The following is a 22502-nucleotide window of genomic DNA, read 5'->3' as shown; positions in this document are numbered from 1 at the left end:
TCGGAGAATAGTCGCTTCCTCACCAGGAAGTGACAGTGAAACGGTTTCCCCTTTACCCTACCCCCCTCCCCCACGTAGAAAAGCTAAAGAAATCTCCAAAACAAACTTTTAAAATTGACTAAAAATTAAAATAAGACAGAAAAACAGACAGGCTGTAGGCAGAGGCTGCCATCAATGCGGTGTCCCTAGTGGAGAACAGAAAATGGCAGACTTACCTTTGGAGAGGATTCAACCTAATAATCACCATTTACAGATGTAGGGGTAGATTACATCGGTCCTATAGAAGTCAAGAGTGGAAGAGGTCTTGTGAAAAGGTATGATGTAATCATCACTTGCATGGCGAGCAGAGAGGTATATCTTGAAGTTGTATCTAATCTTGACAGACTCCTGTATTCTTGCATTACGAAGATTTATCTGCCAACAAGGCCAAGTTTTATCATTAAGATCAGATAATGGTACAAATTTTGTTGGAGCGGAAAGAGAATTGAGCGAAGCACTTAAAGGCTTAAATCAGAAGGAAATCCAGTGTGTTATGCATCAGAATGGGATAGAATGGAATTTTAATCCTTCAGCGGGATCCCATCATGGTGGTGTTTGGGAACAGTTGATCCGCATGGTTTGAAATGTGCTGCGCTCTGTTCTTAAACAACAAGTTCTGGATGATGAAGGATTGCAAACTTTATTTTGTGAAATTAAAGAAATTTTAAATGATCGACCCATTACCAAGAGTTCTGATGATCCGAGTGACCTGGAAGCACTTAAACCAAATCATATTCTTCTGTTGAAAACCAATCCAGTAGGCTCTTTGTGAAGGAAGATTTGTATATGAGACGCAGACGGAGACAAGTACAATATATATATGGCAGATTTTTTTTGGAAAAGGAGGACACAAAAATATTTTACTCTAATCCAAGAACGACAATGATGGTTGAAAGCAAGAAGAAATGTTATCCCTGGTGATATCATTTTGGTGGTTGATTCTACTGCACCACGAGGTTCTTGGTTGATGGGAAGGATACTGGAAATCATGCCGGACATTAAAGGTTTGGTGCATACATTATGACTTCAGACTAAGAACAAGGTCTTGGTAAGACCAATAACCAATATATGTCTGCTTCTAGAAGACGAAGGTGAAGATGGAAGAATCACTAAAGAAGTCTGAATGCTAAATATAGTGCATGTTACCTTTGTTTTTGGTATATGTTAAACTTTTATAGCTTCTTTTTTTTTAAATGTTTATTGGTAATTGCTTCGTTATATACGTAAAACTATTTCTCCAGAGTCAGATTGTCAGAGGTTTACTGTCAGCCTTTGCACTTGCAGTACGACAGCGCCATCTTGTGCAAACGGCTTTCCGTGCAAAGTATGTTTCTGGGGAAGATGCACACTTTGTTTGCCAGAGTGACCGGGAGGGAATGAGCTGCGGGTCCCGGGAGATGAGGTGTTGCAGAGCGGGAGCTGTGTGCCCACACCAGCATCTCTCTCCTGCCCACCTCCCACAGGCTTAGTGCCCCCACTCACACACTGCGGGCGGAGAGAGGTGACTTTGCAGCAGACATTTTCTACACATTCACTTCTCCAGTGTAATCGCAGGAGTTGGATTAATGAACAGAATATGATGTGACTAAATGAGTCACTGGACACACTAAAGATGGTAGACATAAAGAACTTTATTCATTAGCTGAAGGAGACATTCCCTCGGAGACCATCTTACGAGAATCTCTTTCTCAATATTGCTCTCCCCATGCTCAATATTGCCCTCTGAGTTCATGCCATCCATCGATCACCTGTTCACACTAGTGGCCACAAAGTGCTGGGTAACTCAGCAGATCAGGCAACATCCCTGGAGATCATAGATTGGTGCCGTTTCTGGTCGAGAGTTCTATCTTATCCCACTTTCTTTTCCAACCTCTACACATGAGGGCCATTGATTTTACAGAGACAAATTAACCAGCAAACCTTCACGTTTTTGATGTGTGAAGGAAACCCTTGCAGTTAGAGGGAGAACGGGCAAACTCCACACAGACAACATCCCAGGATAAGATTGAACCCCGGTCTCTGGTGCTGTGCAGCAGCACTTCTACCAGCTGTGCCAATGTGTCACCCTTCTAATGTGAATTAGAACACAGATAAAGACAACAATAATTGGTATTAGTATTAGTATTGGTTTATTAATGGTAGAAATTGGTAACTACAATAAACTGTTATCTATAGTTTCAATTACTATAATTACCGGAGTGTAGACCTGCGCTTGGTTTAGAGAGATACGGGTAAAAAAGGCAGCCAGCATCATCAAAGACCCACACACCCTGGCCACTCTCTCATCTCGCTGCTACCTTCAGGAGCCTGAGAACCGTGAGTTTCAGGTTCAAGAACAGCTTCTTCCCAATAACCATCAGGCTCTTCAGGCGACGGATCCATCTTCTCCTCCCGCACCCCACCCCGCCCGGCGTGTTAGCGGCCGCTGCTGCCACTCCGACAACGGTGCTTTCAAAACAGACCCTTGGAGGAGGGAGGTGTCGGTCAGAGGCGGAAGTAGAGTGGTGGTGGTGGTGGTGGTGGTGGTGGTGGTGGTGGGGGGGGGTGATTGGAGGAGGGAGACGAACCAAAACACTCTCGGCAGACCTGCATCGCAGCCAGGACCGATCGCGGTCTCTGGCGCTGCAATCGCTGCCGAACCGCCACTGGACCATCCCCGTCCCCACCCGAGAGCCCCCCCCCCCCCCCCCATCTATTTATCCTGCACGGATCTCCCTAGTCACCTCGCATTGATTCTCCTGCCACCCTCCATCCATCCTACACATGTCCCCCGAGTCATCCTGTACTGACCCCCTTCTCATCCATCCTGCACTGCTCACCCCTTCATCCTGCACTGCTCCTCCCATCCATCCTGCACTGATCCCCCCCCCCCCCCCCCCATTCAACCCCTCTGACATCCCCCTGCGCTCTCCCCTCATAATTTTACCTACTCCAACCAACACTCACTAATTCCCCTGCCTCAATCCATCCAATCCACACCGATTCATACACCCCCCCACCATATTGTGCTGGAAATGTCTTCAGAGCTAACATTGACTATGTTTGATAATGGAATGCTATCAAATATGTTTTAATTTCCAATGTTATTATTTGTTTTAATCCATAAAGATGGATTCATTAAATTGTGAACACGTGAAACATTAAAACCGCAGTGTTCGATTGTCACTGACACGTTATTACAGAATTCATTTAAATGGCAAATCAATGCTGTTAATGTGGAGTATCAGTACTGTAGTTATTTAATGAGCAACATTCACAACTATACCTTGGATTTATCCAGGTTTTACTTCTACAGTCAGTCATATACATCACAAATTTGGTCGGGATATTTCAGTTGAAATTTTAACGTTAATTCTGAAGTGGGACTGATGGAAAAAGCGCTTTTCAACAATTTTTTTTTAAAATGGTGCTTACAAACTGGGTATCTTCATTGCCACATACATCTAATCTGAATGTCTGGTAATGTGGCATCTTGACATCTTTAAATATATTACCAAATATTTGCTGCATTTATGTTCTTTGGCCATCTCTTGTTAGTTAGTGTAATGTCAGATGGGTATAGTCAGTTTTGTCAGCTATAATCATAAAATGCCTTTAGAAAATTCCTTGCAACCTGTATATTTTGTTGTGGATAAATTATGTGGGAAGCGAGAGTGTTTCTGTACCAATAGCAATAACGACCCATGCTATGGCCATGTCATGATAATGTTCAGTCCTTCACAGAAAACAGGCTTGTAGTGTGCATGGTTAAGCATATATGTTATCAAGGTCCAGGATTTATTGACACAAGTTGATCATACGCTGAATAATCCAACCACATTTTTGTTTGGAAGTGGAAAGAAATAATAAAAATTGCATTAATTGCAATGTGTAAAAAGAGTTGAGATACCGTAATATAATTTTGCTGCATGTCATTGTATATATCATGTCTTGATTGGTGAATATGTTAGTTTGTGACTTTATTTGAAGCAGAAATAATGTGAATGCATAATTCCTACGTAACTGCGCACTTCATCCGAGCACGCGTCATGCAAGCCATCTTAAATGACCACCTAAAATGTCATTTGGCAACCTAAAAAGCTGCCAAGGTTGCCCGGCTGGCAACAGGGAAAAAAGTTAAGCGAGAGCCCTGCTCTTGTACACGGCACAACACTGACCTCAGCAACTGTGATCGTCAATAGATTGTGTCAACAGGTTGAGCACTACGGACCTCGAGACTGCACTGTTGTGGTCACCAACCATTAGCATGTTCATTTATTATATTATTGATTGATATATATTTATTTGTGTAGTAGTTCCGTCACCTTGCGCCCCTCAATCTCCCATGTCCCCCATCAGCCCGGGCCCATGTCCCCCATCACCCTGCGCCCCTCAATCTCCCATTATTCCGTCTCCCCGCGCCCCTTCATCTCCAGGCCAGTGAGGGAGCTGCTGACATCCCAGAGTTTGGTGGCCAGGCGGAGGTCCTGGGCCGAGGGGGAGGGCAGGCAGAGGGAGCAGTCACTGTCGATGTACTTGCCGCTCACTCCCTCCATCTCCTGTGACACGGAGCAGTAGATGGGACTGACTGCTCCCTCCTCCGCTGACTGTAAAACACAGACAGCGTTACCCCTCTCCCCACACACCCACTTCCCGCACACACCCCCAGACACACACACCCCCCTCCCACACACACACCCTCCCCATACACACACCCACACACCCTTTCCCATGCACACCCCCACACACACCTCCTCCGCAAACACGCCGCACAAACACACTCTCCCCACACACACCCCCTCCCCAAACACCCCTTCCCCACACACACACACACCCTCTCACCAAACACACCTTCTCCCCATGCACACACCCCCTTCCCACACACACCCCCTCCCCACACACCTCCCCACACACACAACCTCCTCTCCCCACCACAACATCACCCCTTCTCCTCCACACACCCCCTCTCACCACACGCACACCCCCTCCCCACACACACACACCCTCCCCACACACACACACACACCCCTCCCCACTCAAACACCCCCTCTCCCCACCACCACGTCACCCCTCTTACCTAGCAGAACACATGAGACCGTGTGGGACTTTTGGGAAGTCTAACATGGGCGGGACCTACAAAGTGAATGATCAAGCTCTGGGGGAGTGTTGTGGAGCAGTGGGATCTAGGAGTGCAGCTATGGAGTTCCCTTACACAGAGGCTGGTGGGTGCCGGGAATGCGCTGCCAGGGGTGGTAGGGGAGGCAGATACAGTAGTGGTGTTTAAGAGGCTTTTGGATTGACACGTGGATATGGAGGGAATGGATGGATATGGATCACGTGCAGTTGATAAGAGATGGTCTGGGCATTGTGTTTAGCACAGTCATTTGGGCTGAACGGCCTGTTGCTGTTCTATGAGTGAGCTGTAGAAGTGGATACAATGACGAATTTTTACAGATATTTGGATGGGAAGGGTTTACAGGGATATGGACCAAATGCAGGCAAATGGGACTGGCCCAGATTGTCAACCTGGTGGGCACGGGCAGGGTGAGCTGAAGGGCCTGTTTCCATGCTGTACGGAGCTGTGACTCGCTGTTGACCCCAGAGCCCCTCAGTGGGAGAGTCTGGCGGCCTCTCACCTTGAAGAAGGAGAACCCAATCAGGTTGAAGATGATCCTCAGAAGCAGTCCGTAGTTCCTCATGATCTCTGTCACCACCACCCCGGGGTGAACCGCATTCACCGTCACACCTGGAGGAGACCAGCACAGAATGTGGAGGAGTACACAACACACCGCTGGCTCACAACCCCCCCCCCCCCCCCCCCCCCCCCCCCCCCCCCCCCCCCCCCCAGGGACGCGCCACCACCTGCAGGTTCACCTCTCCAAGTCCTAGTACTAACTAGGATTCTATACCTTGGAGCGCAGGAGGATGAGGGGTGGTCTTATAGAGGTGTATAAAATCATGCGAGAAAAATCAAAAATCATAGATAGGTTGAGTAGATAGTCTTGTACCCACAGTAGAGGAATCAAGAGCCAGGGGGAGTACATTAGGAGCAGTTGCTGGATAAATCCACATCTAATATGTGGGAGAAACACGGAACTGCAGATGCTCTTTTACAGAAAAAAGACACAACGTGCTGAAGTAATCGGATCAGGCAGCATCTGTGGAGAACATGGATAGTTGATGTTTCACAGAGTGCAGGAGTAACTCAGTGGGTCAGGCAGCATCTGTGGAGAACATGGATAGGTGACGTTTCACAGATTGCTGGAGCAACTGAAAAGGTCAGGCAGCATTTCTGGAGAATATGGATAGATGACATTTCGGGTTCTGACCCTTCAGACTGAAGAGAGATCAGTATGAACAAGATTCCTGACCTGAAAAGTCACGTACCCATGTTCTCCAGAGATGCTGCCTGACTCGCTGAGTTACTCCAGCACTTTGTGCTTTTCCCGGACATGTGGGAGTTGTTTAAAGACCAGCTGACCAAGGATAGCAACGTAAGGGAACTGTTGATGACCAAAGAGGTTGGAAATTTGGTCAAAAAGTCCAAGCAAGTTTTAAGAGGTTGGAATCAGCCAGGGCCTTCCAGGAATATAAAGAAAGGAGGAAAGAACTTGCGGGCGATTGGAAGGGCAAAAAGCTTTGGCTTTGGTGAGGCGGAGTAAAGAAAATCTATAGTTTAAATTTATAGTTTATACATACATTAAAAACATGTTAACCTGGGAGAAGGTAGGACCACACAAGGTTAAAGGAGGGACTCTGCTTGGTCTGGGGATGTAGGCGAGGTTCGAAACGAGTACTTTGCATCTGTTATGTGGGCAAGCTACAAAACGAGTACTTTGCATCTGTTATGAGGGCAAGTACAAAACAAGTACTTCGCATCTGTTATGTGGGCAAGTACAAAATGAGTACTTCGCATCTGTTATGTGGGCAAGTTCGCATCTGTTATGTGGGCAAGTACAAAACGAGTACTTTGCATCAGTTTTCACCAAGAAGAAGGACATGGAGCACAGTGAGCTCATTGTGGGGAATTGTTTCTACAGCTATATTCAAGAGTCAATTTAATTGTCATTTGGACCCCTAGAGGTCCAAACGAAATGCCGTTTCTGCAGCCATACATTACACACAAATAGACCCAGACACAACATAATTACAATTTTACATAAACATCCATCACATTGCTGTGATGGAAGGCCAAAAAAAACTTATCTCTCCACTGCACTCTCCCCCCCCCCGATGTCAGAGTCAAAGTCAAAGCCCCCGGCTGGCGATGGCGATTGTCCCGCGGCCATTGAAGCCACGCCGGGTGGTGCGAGGTCGCACACCGGGTCTTGGTGTTGGAGCCCCCGGTGTGCGCTCGCAAGTACCCGCGGCCATTCCAGCCGCGCGGGGCGGTGTAGTGAGGCCCCGCTCCAGGAGCTCTTCGACCCCGCAACACGGGCGGGAGAATTCTCCGTTGCAGGAGCCCCGAAAAGCGGTCTCTCTCCAGGGATCCGCGGGCTCCCGGCGCCGCTGTCCGCAGACCCGCAGCAGCAGCCTCCGACTCAGCAGCGGCATCGGCAGCAGCAGCAGCAGCAGCAGCAGCGTTCCTCCACCGCTCCAACCGCTCCGGTCTCGGCCAGCTCCGCGACGGCAACGGTGAGTAGCACCAGAGTCCCCGGCTTCTTCCTGTTGGAGGCCGCTCCTCGTTGCGGCCTCAACGACAACGGAACCCGACGAGAAAAAGGTCGGGTCTCCAGTGCAGGGAGAGATTTAAAAAGTTTCCCCCCCCCCCCCACCCCCCCACACACACACCCCAACAAAAAAATAACAAAAACTACATTAAAACACAGACAGAAAATAATAAAAACGCGGACAGACTGCAGAGGCCGCTGCTGGCCAGAGCCGCGCCGCCTACCGCCTAATAGCAAAAGGATAACGAGGGATAAAGTTGGTCCATTAGAGAGTCAGAGTGGACAGCTATCTGCAGAGCCAAAAGAGATGGGGGAGATATTGAACAATTTCTTTTCTTCGGTATTCACCAAGGAGAAGGATATTGAATTATGTGAGGTAAGGGAAGCAAGTAGAGTAGCTATGGAAACTATGAGATTCAAAGAAGAGGAAGTACTGACACTTTTGAGAAATCAAAAAGTGGATAAGTCTCCAGGTCCGGACAGGATATTCCCTAGGACATTGAGGGAAGTTAGTGTAGAAATAGCAGGGGCTATGACAGAAATATTTCAAATGTTATTAGAAACGGGAATAGTGCCGGAGGATTGGCGTACTGCGCATTTTGTTCCATTGTTTAAAAAGGGGTCTAAGAGTAAAACTAGCAATTATAGACCTGTTAGTTTGACGTCAGTGGTGGGCAAATTAATGGAAAGGATACTTAGAGATAATATGTATAAGCCTCTGGATAAACAGGGTCTGATTAGGAACAGTCAACATGGATTTGTGGCTGGAAGGTCATGTTTGACTAATCTTCTTGAATTTTTTGAATAGGTTACTCGGGAAATTGATGAGGGTAAAGCAGTGGATGTTGTATATATGGACTTCAGTAAGGCCTTTGACAAGGTTCCTCACGGAAGGTTGGTTAAGAAGGTTCAATGGTTGGGTATTAATGGTGGAGTAGCAAGATGGATTCAACAGTGGCTGAATGGGAGATGCCAGAGAGTAATGGTGGATGGTTGTTTGTCAGGTTGGAGGCCAATGACTAGTGGGGTGCCACAGGGATCTGTGTTGGGTCCACTGTTGTTTGTCATGTACATCAATGATCTGGATGATGGTGTGGTAAATTGGATTAGTAAGTATGCAGATGATACTAAGATAGGAGGGGTTGTGGATAATGAAGTAGATTTTCAAAGTCTACAGAGAGATTTATGCCAGTTGGAAGAGTGGACTGAAAGATGGCAGATGGAGTTTAATGCTGATAAGTGTGAGGTGCTACATCTTGGCAGGACAAATCAAAATAGGACGTACATGGTAAATGGTAGGGAATTGAAGAATGCAGGTGAACAGAGGGATCTGGGAATAACTGTGCACAGTTCCCTGAAAGTGGAATCTCATGTAGATATGGTGGTAAAGAAAGCTTTTGGTGTGCTGGCCTTTATAAATCAGAGCATTGAGTATAGAAGTTGGGATGTAAGTTAAAATTGTACAAGGCATTGGTGAGGCCAATTCTGGAGTATGGGGTACAATTTTGGTCGCCTAATTATAGAAAGGATGTCAACAAAATAGAGAGAGTACAGAGGAGATTTACTAGAATGTTGCCTGGGTTTCAGCAACTAAGTTACAGAGAAAGGTTGAACAAGTTAGGGCTTTATTCTTTGGAGCGCAGAAGGTTAAGGGGGGACTTGATAGAGGTCTTTAAAATGATGAGAGGGATAGACAGAGTTGACATGGATAAGCTTTTCCCACTGAGAGTAGGGAAGATTCAAACAAGGGGCATGACTTGAGAATTAAGAAGTTTAGGGGTAACATGAGGGGGGACTTCTTTACTCAGAGAGTGGTGGCTGTGTGGAATGAGCTTCCAGTGAAGGTGGTGGAGGCAGGTTCGTTTTTATCATTTAAAAATAAATTGGATAGCTATATGGACGGGAAAGGAATGGAGGGTTATGGTCTGAACGCAGGTGTATGGGACTAGGGGGGAGAATACGTGTTCGGCACGGACTAGAAGGGTCAAGATGGCCTGTTTCCGTGCTGTAATTGTTATTATATGTTATATGAATGCTAATATGTAAGGCGTAATCGAGGAGGAGGACGTGTTGCGGCTCTTGAAGAGCATTAAGGTGGATAAATACACAGGACCTGATGGGATCTATCCCAGTTTATTGAGGGAGGCAATTGGTAGTGGGGAAGGTGCTTGAGTCGATTATCAAAGATGTTATAGCAGCGCATTTGGAAAGCAGTGACAGGATGGATTTATGAAGGGGAAATCATGCTCGACTAATATTCTGGATTTTGTTGAGGATGTAACAAGTAGAATGGATAAGGGAGAGTCAGTGGATGTGGTGTATCTGGACTTTCAAAAAGCCTTTGACAAGGTCCCAAAGAGATTAGTGGGCAAAATTAGAGCACATAGTATTTGGGGTAGTGTATTGATATGGATAGAGAACTGGTTGGCAGACAGAAAGCAAAGAGTAGGAATTAACAGGTCCTTTTCAGAAAGGCAGGCAGTGACTAGTGGGGTGCCGCACGGCTCAGTGCTGGGACCCCAGTTATTTACAATATATATTAACGATTTAGACGAGGGACATCTCCAAGTTTGTGGGTGACACAAAGCTGGGTGGCAGTGTGAGCTGCGATTAAGATGCCATGAGGCTGCAGGGTGACTTGGACAGGTTGAGTGAGTGGGCAGATGCATGGCAGATGCAGTATAATGCGGATAAATGTGAGGTTATGCTCTTTGGTGGCAAGAACAAGAAATCAGATTATTATCTGAATGGTGTCAGTTTAGGAAAAGGGGAGGTACAACAAGAACTGGGGGTCCTTATACATCAGTCACTGAAAGTAAGCATGCAGGTACAGCAGGCAGTGAAGAAAGCTAATTGGCATGTTGGCTTTTATAGTGGAGGATTTGAGTTTAGGGGCAAGGAGGTCCTACTGCAGTTGTACAGGGCACATGTGAAATCGTACCTGGAGTATTGTGTGCAATTTTGGTCTCCTAATTTGAGGAACGACATTATTGCTATTGTGGAAGTGCAGCGTAGGTTCACCAAGTTAATTCCCGCGATGGTGGGACTGACATATGATGAATGAATGGGTCGACTGAGCTTGAATTCAGTGGAATTTAGAAGGATGAGAGGGATTCTTATAGAAACATGTAAAATTCTTAAAGGATTGGACAGGCTAGATGCAGGAAAAAATGTCCCGATGTTGTGGGAGTCTAGAACCAGGGGTCACAGTTTAAGAATAAGGGGTACGCCATTTAGGACTGAGATGAGGAAAAACGTCTTCACCCAGAGAGTTGTGAATTTGTGGAATTCTCTGCCTCAAAAGGCAGTGGAGGCCAATTCACTGGATGTTTTCAAGAGAGAGTTTGATTTAGCTCTCAGGGCTAAAGGAATCATGGGATATAGGAAAAAGCTGGGACAGAGTACTGAATGATCAGCCATGGCTCGGAGGGCTGAATGGCCTACTCCTGCACCTATCCTGCACCTATTTTCTGTTTCTTTGTGTCATCTCGAGCTACAGGCAAGATCCTGGAGGATTAGAGACTGGCCAATGTTATTCAGTTATTTAGGGAAGGAGAGAGAATCCCAAGGATTATAGCCTCACATCAGTGGTTGGGAAGCTGTTGGAGAGCATTCTGCAGGATGGGATTTACTCCCATTTGGAAGAGAATGGGTTAACTACAGGCAGTCAGCGTGGCTTTGTACATTGTACTTTGCACTGTGCGGGGACCTTTGCTGTTTGTCATATATAAATAAGTTGATTGCAAATGTATTCGGGTTGATTCGTAAATTTGCAGATAACACCAAGATCTGCGAGCCCAGCAATCTTGGTGACATCTGCAAACTTGCCAATCAACCCATCGACATATACATCCAAGTTATTTATATAGAAACATAGAAACATAGAAATTAGGTGCAGGATTAGGCCATTCGGCCCTTCGAGCCTGCACCGCCATTCAATATGATCATGGCTGATCATCCAACTCAGTATCCCGTACCTGCCTTCTCTCCATACCCTCTGATCCCCTTGGCCACAAGGGCCACATCTAACTCCCTCTTAAATATAGCCAATGAACTGGCCTCAACTACCCTCTGTGGCAGAGAGTTCCAGAGATTCACCACTCTCTGTGTGAAAAAAGTTCTCCTCCTCTCGGTTTTTAAAGGATTTCCCCCTTATCCTTAAGCTGTGACCCCTTGTCCTGGACTTCCCCAACATCGGGAACAATCTTCCTGCATCTAGCCTTGTCCAACCCCTTAAGAATTTTGTAAGTTTCTATAAGATCCCCTCTCAATCTCCTAAATTCTAGAGAGTATAAACCAAGTCTATCCACTCTTTCTTCATAAGACAGTCCTGACATCCCAGGAATCAGTCTGGAGAACCTTCTCTGCACTCCCTCTATGGCAATAATGTCCTTCCTCAGATTTGGAGACCAAAACTGCACGCAATACTCCAGGTGTGGTCTCACCAAGACCCTGTACAACTGCAGTAGAACCTCCCTGCTCCTATACTCAAATCCTTTTGCTATGAATGCTAACATACCACTCGCCTTCTGCCTGCCTGCTGCACCTGCATGCCTACCTTCAATGACTGGTGTACCATGACACCCAGGTCTCGCTGCATCTCCCCCTTTCCCAATCGGCCACCATTTAGATAATAGTCTGCTTTCCCCCGTTTTTTTTGCCACCAAAATGGATAACCTCACATTTATCCACATTATACTGCATCTGCCAAACATTTGCCCACTCACCCAGCCTATCCAAGTCACCTTGCAGTCTCCTAGCATCCTCCTCACACCTAACACTGCCCCCCAGCTTAGTGTCATCCGCAAACTTGGAGATATTGCCTTCAATTCCCTCATCCAGATCATTAATATATATTGTAAATAGCTGGGGTCCCAGTACTGAGCCTTGCGGTACCCAACTAGTCACTGCCTGCCATTGTGAAAAGGACCCATTTACTCCTACTCTTTGCTTCCTGTTTGCCAGCCAGTTCTCTATCCACATCAATACTGAACCCCCAATGCCGTGTGCTTTAAGTTTGTATACTAATCTCTTATGTGGGACCTTGTCGAAAGCCTTCTGGATGTCCAGATACACCACATCCACTGGTTCTCCCCTATCCACGCTACTAGTTACATCCTCGAAAAATTCTATAAGATTCGTAAGACATAATTTACCTTTCGTAAATCCATGCTGACTTTGTCCAATGATTTCACCACTTTCCAAATGTGCTGCTATCCCATCTTTAATAACTGACTCTAGCAGTTTCCCCACTACCGATGTTAGACTAACTGGTCTGTAATTCCCCGTTTTCTCTCTCCCTCCCTTCTTAAAAAGTGGGGTTACGTTTGCTACCCGCCAATCCTCTGGAACTACTCTAGAATCTAAAGAGTTTTTGAAAGATTATTACTAATGCATCCACTATTTCTGGAGCTACTTCCTTAAGTACTCTGGGATGCAGCCTATCTGGCCCTGGGGATTTATCGGCCTTTAATCCATTCAATTTACCCAACACCACTTCCCGACTAACCTGGATTTCATTCAATTCCTCCAACTCCTTTGACCCGCGGGCCCCTGCTATTTCCGGCAGATTATTTATGTCTTCCTTAGTGAAGACGGAACCAAAGTAGTTATTCAATTGGTCCGCCATATCCTGGTTCCCCATGATCAACTCACCTGTTTCTGACTGCAAGGGACCTACATTTGTTTTAACTAATCTCTTTCTTTTCACATATCTATAAAAACTTTTGCAGTCAGTTTTTATGTTCCCTGCCAGTCTATCTTTCATAATCCATATGTACTGCAAACAGTGAAGGTCCCACTGTAGATCCCTGAGTGACTCCACTGGCCACAGACCTTCAGACCTCCAGCCTGAATATTGTTCTTCCACCACAACCCTCTGTCTTCTAGCAGTAAGGCAGTTCTGAATCCATGTGAACAAGTCACCGTTCATCCTGTGCATCTTGATCTGGATGTCCACCATGGGGACATTCCCCGACTGAAATCTATGGACTGCAACCAACCCCATCCTGACCCTGCCCCTTGTATCCTATAGCTCCTGCCCCTTGTGCCCCCTGACCCCTGCCCCCTAACCCCCACACCTTGTGCCCCCTGCCCCGTGACCCTGCTTCCCACCCCCTGCCCGCTAACCCTGTGGCTGTGCCCCCCAACACCTGCCCCGTGATCCTGCCCGCCGCCCCTTGTGCCCCATGACCCTGCCCCACCCCGACCCCCATGACCCGGCCCCCACTCCATGCCCCATCCCTGGATGTACCGGGGTGTTGGAGCGGGGTGGCCAGCTTGTGGGTGAAGAGCACGTTCATCAGCTTGGTGTTGTTGTAGAGCTGGTCGTTGCGGGCAGTGCCCATGTCCTCGCCCCGCATCTGCCGCAGATTCACCTCCCCTCGCCGGTGGTTCATGGAGGACACGTTGATGATCCGAGCTGCCGGAGACTTCTTCACCAGGTCTGCCCACCAGAGGGTGAGATTTATTATTCACTAGACCAAGTACAGACCCGTTGGGTCTGTTTCCCCAACGCACGTTTGCGGGGGGGGGGGGAGGGGAGGGTGAGAAGAGGGGAGGGAAGGGAGAGGGGAGGGGGAAATGGGAGAGATTTGGGAGGGAGGTTTTTCCTTCCATTATTTATTATGTAAAAGAATATGTGTGTTATGATTGTGTTTATAATTTGTTTGGTTGTTTTGTTGTTTGTCTTTTGCACAAAAGTCCGCGAGCATTGCCACTTTCATTTCACTGCACATCTCGTATGTGTATGTGACAAATAAACTTGACTTGACTTGAGAACAGAGGGGTAGGGGAGTGAGAGGGGGATGGGAAGGGGGAGGAGAGTGGGAAGTGGGGGAGAGTGGGGAGGGCAGGAAGGGGGGGGGAGAGGGGAGGGTGGGAGAGGGGTAGTGGGGAGTGGTGCAAGAGAGAGGGGAAAGGGGGTTGAGGGGAGAGAGGGGGGTGAGGAGAGGGGGTGGAGGGGAGGAGGGAGAGGGGGTGGGAGGGAGGATGGAGGGGTGGAGGAGAGAGAGGGGGGGGAGGGGAGGGGATGAGAGTGGAGTGGGGAGGGGGAGAGGGGGTGGAGGGTGGAGGTAGGGGAGCGAGGGAGGAGGGAGGGGAAGGGGGAGAGAGGGGGAAGAGTGTGGAGGGAGGGGAAGAGTGGTAGGGGGCGGGGGAGGAGGGGTAGGGGGAGAGAGGGGGAATAGTGGTGAGGGAGAGGGGAGGGTAAGATTGCGGAAGAGGGGTAGGAGTGGTGGAAGAGGCAGGGAGGAAGGGGGAAGAGTGTGGAGGGAGGTGGAGAAGGGTAGGGGGGGGGGTGAGGGGGAAGAGTGGAGGGAGGGAGGAGAGAGAGAGAGGGGTGGAATTGTGGAGGAGAGAGGGAAGGGGGGGGGGGGAGAGAGAGGGGTTGGGTAGGGGTTGGGTGGGGGGGGGAGGGGAGATAAGTGGAGAGATTGGGGGAGGGAAGGGGAGGGGTAGAGGGAGTGGTGGAAGAGGGGAGAGGGGTAGGGGGGGGGGGGGGGTGAGGGGAGACAGTGAAGGGGGGTGGGGGTGCGAGGGATGGGGGTGTGGGGGGCAGGAGGGTGAGGAGAGGGGTGAGGAGAGGGAGATGAAGAGGTAGTTGGAGAGGGGTGGGGGAGAGAGTTAGAGAGGGGGTGGGGAAGGGGAGAGAGGGAGGAGGGGGAGTAGGGAAGGGAAGGAGGAGGGGCTGGGGGAAAAGCATGGATGGAGGGGGGGAGAGAGTGGGGGGGGGAGAGAGGGAGGGAAGAGTGGGGATCCAAGAGTGTGGGATTGGGGAGGGGATGGGGGGGGGGAGGGAACGGTCAGCATGGGGGAGGGGGAGAGGAGGTGAGGGGAGTGGTGGAAGAGGACCAGGGGGAAATGGTGGAAGAGGGGTAGGGGAATGGGTGGGGGGGGAGAGAGAGGGAAAGGGGGAGGGAGAGGGGTTGGAAAGGGGGGAGAGAAGTGGAAGAGGGGGGAGGGATTCTCTAGGGGAGTGGTGGAAGGGGGATCTAGGGGGTGAGGGGTTGGAGAGGGGAGGGAAGGGGTGGGGTAGAGAGGAAGGGGGCGGGGGAGAGAAGGATCAAAGGGAGGAGGAGGGGGAGGAGAGGAGAGAGAGGAGGGAAGAGAGGGAGATGGATAGGGAGTTAGATAGGGGGATAGATAGATAGATGGGGGAGGGAGGAGATAGGGAAGGATAGGGGGAGGGATAGAGTAGAGTGGAGGGAGGGGGATGGCTTAGGGGGAGAGAGAGTGGAAACAGTGGGGAAGGTAGAGCAAAATGCTTTTTGTTGCGTGCTATCCAGTCAGTGTTACTTGCCCAGCAGCAGGTTGGTCAGCAGGAAGGGGCCCAGGTAGTTGGTGGCGATGGTCAGCTCCAGACCCTCAGCAGTGACCGCTGGCAGTAGCCCTGGTGGTGACACGGCACCGAGTCAGTGACCCGCCCGGCATCCCATCCCCTGCCACCCCACCCCCCAAAGAAAGAATCCCCTCCCCCTCACACCCCCCCCCACCCCGATATCACGTTCCCCCCACCTTAGGCATCCTCTCCCCTCGCCCCCCCCCCCCCCCGAGGCATCCCCCCACTGCACTCGCCCCATGCTCTCCCACCCATTCCTGTCCCACTTCCTCACCCCCGCCCCATCACTTCCTTGCCCCACCAACCTCCCCCATCTCTCCTCCTCCCCCCTCTCGCAAAACCCCTCTCCTCTGCCTCATTACCTTCCCCACCCTTTCATTCCCTCAATCACTGTCCTGCCCCTCAGCCCGCAGTGTGTGCCGGGGAGGGGTGTGCGGTTACCGGAGGCAGCTGCGTTGTTGACCAGGATGTCTAGCCTCTGCTCCTCCTCTCTGACCCGCTGGGCGAATGCCCGCACCGACCGCATGGAGCTGGTGTCCAGCAGGCGGAAGTGGACCTGCCCATTCCCCGTGCAGCGGCGGATCTCACGCTCGGCTTTCCTTCCCCGCTCCTCGCTGCGGCACGCCAGGATTACCCGCGCCCTCCTGCGGGCAAGGTCCTGGGCGATGTGGAGTCCAATCCCTGGGCACACACAACATCCCTGGTCACCAAAGATCAACGCACCAGTCTTGAAACCCCGCCAACCTCCCCCCCACCACCACCTCCACCCCCGACTCCCACCCCTCCATCTGTGAATATGCAGGGATTTGGGTACTTTGGGAAATGGCAGGTGTCTGAAAGACTAGGGAGAGAATATTAGATACAAATCAAGAAGGATTTGGACTCCAATGTTCGACTCAGTGGCTTACTGAACCAGACTAGGGAGAGAGTATTAGATCCGGAATGAACACACCCACCCTGATCACTGGGGCACACCCACGCCCTTAATCACCAAAGGTCAATGCACCAGCCTTGACCCCGACCCCCACCCCGATACCCACCCCAATCATGATCCCTGATCCCAGGGCACACACAACACCCCTGGTCACCAAGGTCAATGTACCAGCCTTGACCCCACCCCCTAACTCACCCCCACTCACGCCACTACTCACCCCCACAATCTCTGGGCAGCCACAATGTCCCAACGTCCAACTCGCCAGCCTTGTACCCAGGGAGAAACCCCCCCCCCCCCCCACACACCCGATCTCCACCCCAATCCCCACCCCGATCCCCACCAGCACCCCAATCTCCACCCCCACCCCAATCCCCACCGCCTCCCTGATCGACTTGTACAGCTTTTAACAGTCTACCATATCTACTTGTACTGCCACTTTCAGAGAGTTATGGACTTCGATACACGTGACAATAATTGATGAATTTAGTTTATTAATGTCACGTGTAGAGGTACAGTAAAAAGCTTTCTTGTGTGCTATCCATGAAAAGACTACATGATTATAATCAAGCTGGTCACAGCGTACAGATACAGGATAAAGGGAATAACATTTATTGCAAGATATAGTCCAGTAAAGTCTGTCCAAGGGTCTCCAATGAGGTAGATGGGAGATCAGGACCACATTCTAGTTTGTGAGGGGATGGATCAGTTGCCTGACAAGAGCTGGGAAGAAACTGTCCCTGAATCTGGAGATGTGCATTTTCACACTTCTATACCTTTTGCCCGATGGGAGAGGGGACAAGAGGGAGTTCCCAAGATGCGAATGGTCCTTGGTTATACTGCTCGCCTTGCCGAGGCAGCGTGAGGTATAAATGGAGTCAATGGAAGGAGGTTGGTTTGTGTGATGGTCTGGGCGGAGTCCACAATTCGTTGCAATTTCTTGTGGTCCTGGATGGAGCTGTTCCCAAACCAAACTGTGATGCATTCTGATAAAATGTTTTCTATGGTGCATCTGTAGAAGTTGGTGAGAGTTGTAGGGGACTTGCTGAACTTCCTAAGCCTTCTAAGGAAGTAGAGGCGTTGGTGTGCTTTCCTGATCGTTGCTTCAGGATGGGTGGTCCAGGAGAAGTTGTAGCCGATATTAACTCCTAGGAATGTTAAGTTTTCAACCATTTCTCCTTTAGCACCGGCAATGTAAACTGGGGTGTGTGTACCATTTCCTGAAATCTATCATTATATCCTACCCAAACTGTGGAATTCATTGCCACAGAAGTCTGTGGAGTCCAAGTCAATGCATATTTTTATGGCAGAGATAGATAGATTCTTGATGAGTCTGTGTGTCGGGTTATGGTGAGAAGGCAGGAGATGAGGCTGAGAGGGAGAGATAGATAGAAACATAGAAACATAGAAATTAGGTGCAGGAGTAGGCCATTCGGCCCTTCGAGCCTGCACCGCCATTTAATATGATCATGGCTGATCATCCAACTCAGTATCCCGTACCTGCCTTTTCCCCATACCCTCTGATCCCCTTGGCCACAAGGGCCACATCTAACTCCCTCTTAAATATAGCCAATGAACTGGCCTCAACTACCCTCTGTGGCAGAGAGTTCCAGAGATTCACCACTCTCTGTGTGAAAAAAGTTCTCCTCATCTCGGTTTTAAAGTATTTCCCCCTTACCCTTAAGCTGTGACCCCTTGTCCTGGACTTCCCCAACATCGGAAACAATCTTCCTGCATCTAGCCTGTCCAACCCCTTAAGAATTTTGTAAGTTTCTATAAGATCCCCTCTCAATCTCCTAAACTCTAGAGAGTATAAACCAAGTCTATCCAGTCTTTCTTCATAAGACAGTCCTGACATCCCAGGACATCCCTGTCCTTCCTCAGATTTGGAGACCAAAACTGCACGCAATACTCCAGGTGTGGTCTCACCAAGGATCAGCCATGATTGAATGACGGAGTAGACTTGATGGGCCAAATGGCCTAATACTACTACTATCACATGAACATGAACTTTCCCAATTTAGACCGGGACTGTCATAGGGGTTAGTGTGTTCAGGAAAGATTCCTCAGGAAATATGTATGTGGCCGCACATGGGAGAGGGCAAAGCAGAAGAAAGTCAAGAATCTTTTATTGTCGTATGTCTCAATACGGAACAATGACATTCTTACTTGCAGCAGCACAACAGATACGTAAACATGCGTAGGATGGAACTCAGATGCCAGTTTAAACCAAATATAGACACAAAAAGCTGGAGTAACAGTGGGACAGAGATGCTGCCTCTCCCGACATGTAAACATAATACTCTGTAAACAACATAATAAACGACAAAAATGCAGTGTATGTACAAAATAAACAATAATTGTGCAAAGACAAAAACAATGCCCCATGTAGTTTGGAAACTTAGCTAGTGTTTAATAATTAATGATAGACACAAAATGCTGGAGTAACTCAGTGGGTCAGACACCATAGAAACATAGAAACATGGAAAATAGGTGCAGGAGGAGGCCATTCGGCCCTTTGAGCCAGCACCGCCATTCATTGTGATCATGGCTGATCGTCCCCAATCTATAACCCATGCCTGCCTTCTCCCCATATCCCTTGATTCCACTAGCCCCTAGAGCTCTATCTAACTGGAGAAAAGGAACAGGTGACGTTTCTGATCTAAACTCTTATTCATAATCTAATGGTTCTCTTAGGAAATTAGGAGGGACAAGGGTAGAAGTGTTTGTAGGTGGGCCGTTTGGACTAGCGACCACTGTTCCCGTGGCATTAAAATAATTAAAATAATTATGGATAAAGGCGGGCCACAAATTCAAATCCTGAATTGGGGCAAGGCCAACTTTGATGGTATCAGACAGGAACTTGCTGAATTGGGATGACAAGAGGTCAGGGCAGGCATGTCCCTGTTAAGAGTGAAGGCCAAGGCAGGTGGGCGTAAGGAAGTCTGGCCTGATTAGTACAGGTGATAGAGGTTATGGGGGGGGGAAGGTGGGAGAATGGGGTTAGGAGGGAGAGATAGATCAGCCGTGAGTAGACTTGAAGGGCTGAATGGCCTAATTCTACTACTATTTCTTCTGACCTTACGATGCCAAGAGAAACTGTGGCTCTGGTCTGGAAAAAGGAGGCGTGGGGCCGATATAGGCAGCTGAGATCATGTGTATCCTTGGATGAGTTCAGGAAGCTGAGGAGCAAACTTAAGAAGGAAATCAGGAGATGTCTTGAGGACCGTCCATATTACAAATGAATGAAAGATGCTTCACTTTCACATGTGACATGTCACAGTGAGATTCTTTGTTTTGTTTACACAAGGTATGCAAAGTGTCACCACATAAAGGGCACCAACAAAGTACCGGTCGGTGGAACTGGATGTCCTAAGGCGTTTGAGGTTAATACATCTTCTAGGCCTTATCAGATATATCTGAGGACACTGGGAAGCTAGAGAGGAAATTACAGGAGCTTGACTGAGATACATGAATCATCATTAGACATGGGTGAGGTGCCAGAAGAACGGAGGGTGGCTAATGTTGTGTCTCGGTTTAAGAAGGGCTGCAAGATAAAGCCTAGGAACTATAGACCAGTGAGTCTAACATCTGTGCTCGGCACGTTACTGGAGAGTATTCTGAGGGATAAGATATACATGCATTTAGGATTCGGGGACAGTTTCTTCCCAGCTTTTATCAGGCAACTGAATCATCCTACCACAACCAGAGAACCATCCTGAACTACTATCTATCTCATTGGTGACCCTTGGACTATCTTTCATCAGGCATTACTGGCTTTACTTCACACTAAACGTTATTCCCTTAGCATGTACCTATACACTGTACATGGCTCAATTGTAATCATGCGTTGCCTTTCCTCTGACTGGATAGCACATAACAAAAGCTTTTCACTGTACCTCGGTACACGTGACAATAAACTAAACTGAAACTGAACTGATTAGGAATAGTCATAGAATCGTACAGATTTGGAAACAGGCCCTTCGGCCAATTTACCCACACCGGCTAACAATTTACCCTTCACCCGTCCCACCTGACTCCATTTGGCCCATATCCCTCCAAACATGTCCTATCCATGTACCTGTCTATGTCAGCATGGTTTTGTATGTGGGAGGTCGTGTCTCATGAATCTGATTGAGTTTTTGAAGAAATAACGAAAAGGTTGATAAGGGCAGAGCTGTGAATGTTGTGTATGTTATATTCTGGATGGCAGAATGAATAACAAGTTACACACAGGCTGCCTGGATCACGAGAGAGATTTATTTACCAACATTACCTACTTATATACAACACCAACTCATTAACATATACATGAATATGCATTAATACATTTCACTGCTCTCCTTTTTTAAAGTAATAAATCCAAGTACATAGTTACAATTTTGTTGTGATATTTGATTTAAACCAGTATTTATGAAATTTTAAATGATAAACATAATATATTTACTTTACATATTTACACATTTCATTTTACTTATACGGTGAATTACTTAATTTATAAACCTAATCTGACTACTGGTTTATGGATCCTGCCTGATCGTCTAACTGTAACCGGTGTAACAGGTTTAGGTGTTGACTCAACTGTAGGTTTGTTTGGCTCTGTTTTAGTACCCTGACTTTTTACCAGAGGAACCTGTTTCTTTGTCTGTACTGACTGAACTTTGTGTTTCAATCAAAGTGGTCTCTTCCAACTTACTTTCAGATAAAAACTCAGGGATTAGGACTTCATGCTCAGTTTTTGGTTCATCTTTGGCTGGAATCATTTGATCAACATGAACACTTTTGATCCTATCACCAATTTCAACTAAGTATCTTTAAGTTCCACACACTTCCACTATTTTCCCAACATCCCATTTGTCTCAACTGGACTTGTGGGGAGGACTGAGAACACGAACCAGCTTATCTGGCTTGAAGTACCGCTCCTTTTTTAGCAGTCAAAATGGCATTTTTGAGTTACTTGTTTTTGTTCAAGTCAAGTCAAGTTTATTTGTCACATACACATAACTCTCAAAGCCAAATTGGGTTGAACTAGACTTAGGCATATTCTTAGCCTTAGGCATATTCTTCATCAACATTTCTGCAGGTGAGTGATCTGTAGTGTGTTGTGTGGTTCTGTACTCAGCAAGAAACTAGCCAAACGATGTTTCATGCTGAGCTTTGAACTACCCTGCAAAACCTGTTTCTTGAGAGCTTCTTTGACAACTCTAACAGATCTTTCCGCCGCCCCATTGGAGGCTGGATGGTATGGGCTGGGGTGAGGAACCTTATCATGTTGGAATGCTGCCTTAAGTTAGCTGTAATCTAATAAGGCCGCACCCAAGAAACTTCAATTAGATATACTTCAAAATGTACATTATTTTGTAAAAATCTAACTACTATGTACTAACTTCAAGTAAATGAATAAAAAATGTTAATTCTAAAGTTATAACCTTTTCATGACTTTGTTGTGACTGCTTTTTGTGGGAAAGCATTTGAATGTTTGGTTGCAACATGGAGGTACGTGGTTTCAACTGATCTTCTAGATGGGTATCCCTCATTCGTGACC

General features: G+C 47.9%; 1 protein-coding gene across 1 annotated transcript; it reads right to left on the bottom strand.

Annotated features, from left to right (window-relative positions):
- Window positions 1-3297: 3297 nt before the first annotated feature.
- On the bottom strand, window positions 3298-21000 carry zgc:64106 (uncharacterized protein LOC393348 homolog). The gene is made up of 7 exons (XM_055630674.1): window positions 20991-21000; window positions 16468-16707; window positions 15988-16077; window positions 13942-14133; window positions 5655-5764; window positions 4401-4625; window positions 3298-4343 (listed from the first exon to the last, which is right to left on the bottom strand). Exons 1-6 carry the CDS (start codon window positions 20998-21000, stop codon window positions 4422-4424), a joined length of 846 nt encoding a protein of 281 aa, XP_055486649.1. The 3' UTR covers window positions 3298-4343; window positions 4401-4421.
- Window positions 21001-22502: the final 1502 nt, after the last annotated feature.

The sequence above is a fragment of the Leucoraja erinacea genome, unplaced genomic scaffold (assembly GCF_028641065.1).
Source record: "Leucoraja erinacea ecotype New England unplaced genomic scaffold, Leri_hhj_1 Leri_495S, whole genome shotgun sequence".
Lineage (NCBI taxonomy): Eukaryota > Metazoa > Chordata > Chondrichthyes > Rajiformes > Rajidae > Leucoraja > Leucoraja erinaceus.
The sequence above is the reverse complement of the archived record's forward strand: the minus strand, read 5'-3'. Positions and strand labels throughout refer to the sequence as shown.

Coding starts and splice junctions, on each gene's coding strand:
- zgc:64106 (XM_055630674.1), bottom strand. Junction 14,134..15,987: donor GCTGACCAACCTGCTGCTGG/GCAAGTAACACT, acceptor TCTGGTGGGCAG/ACCTGGTGAAGAAGTCTCCG. Junction 5,765..13,941: donor CACCCCGCTCCAACACCCCG/GTACATCCAGGG, acceptor GGTCTCCTCCAG/GTGTGACGGTGAATGCGGTT.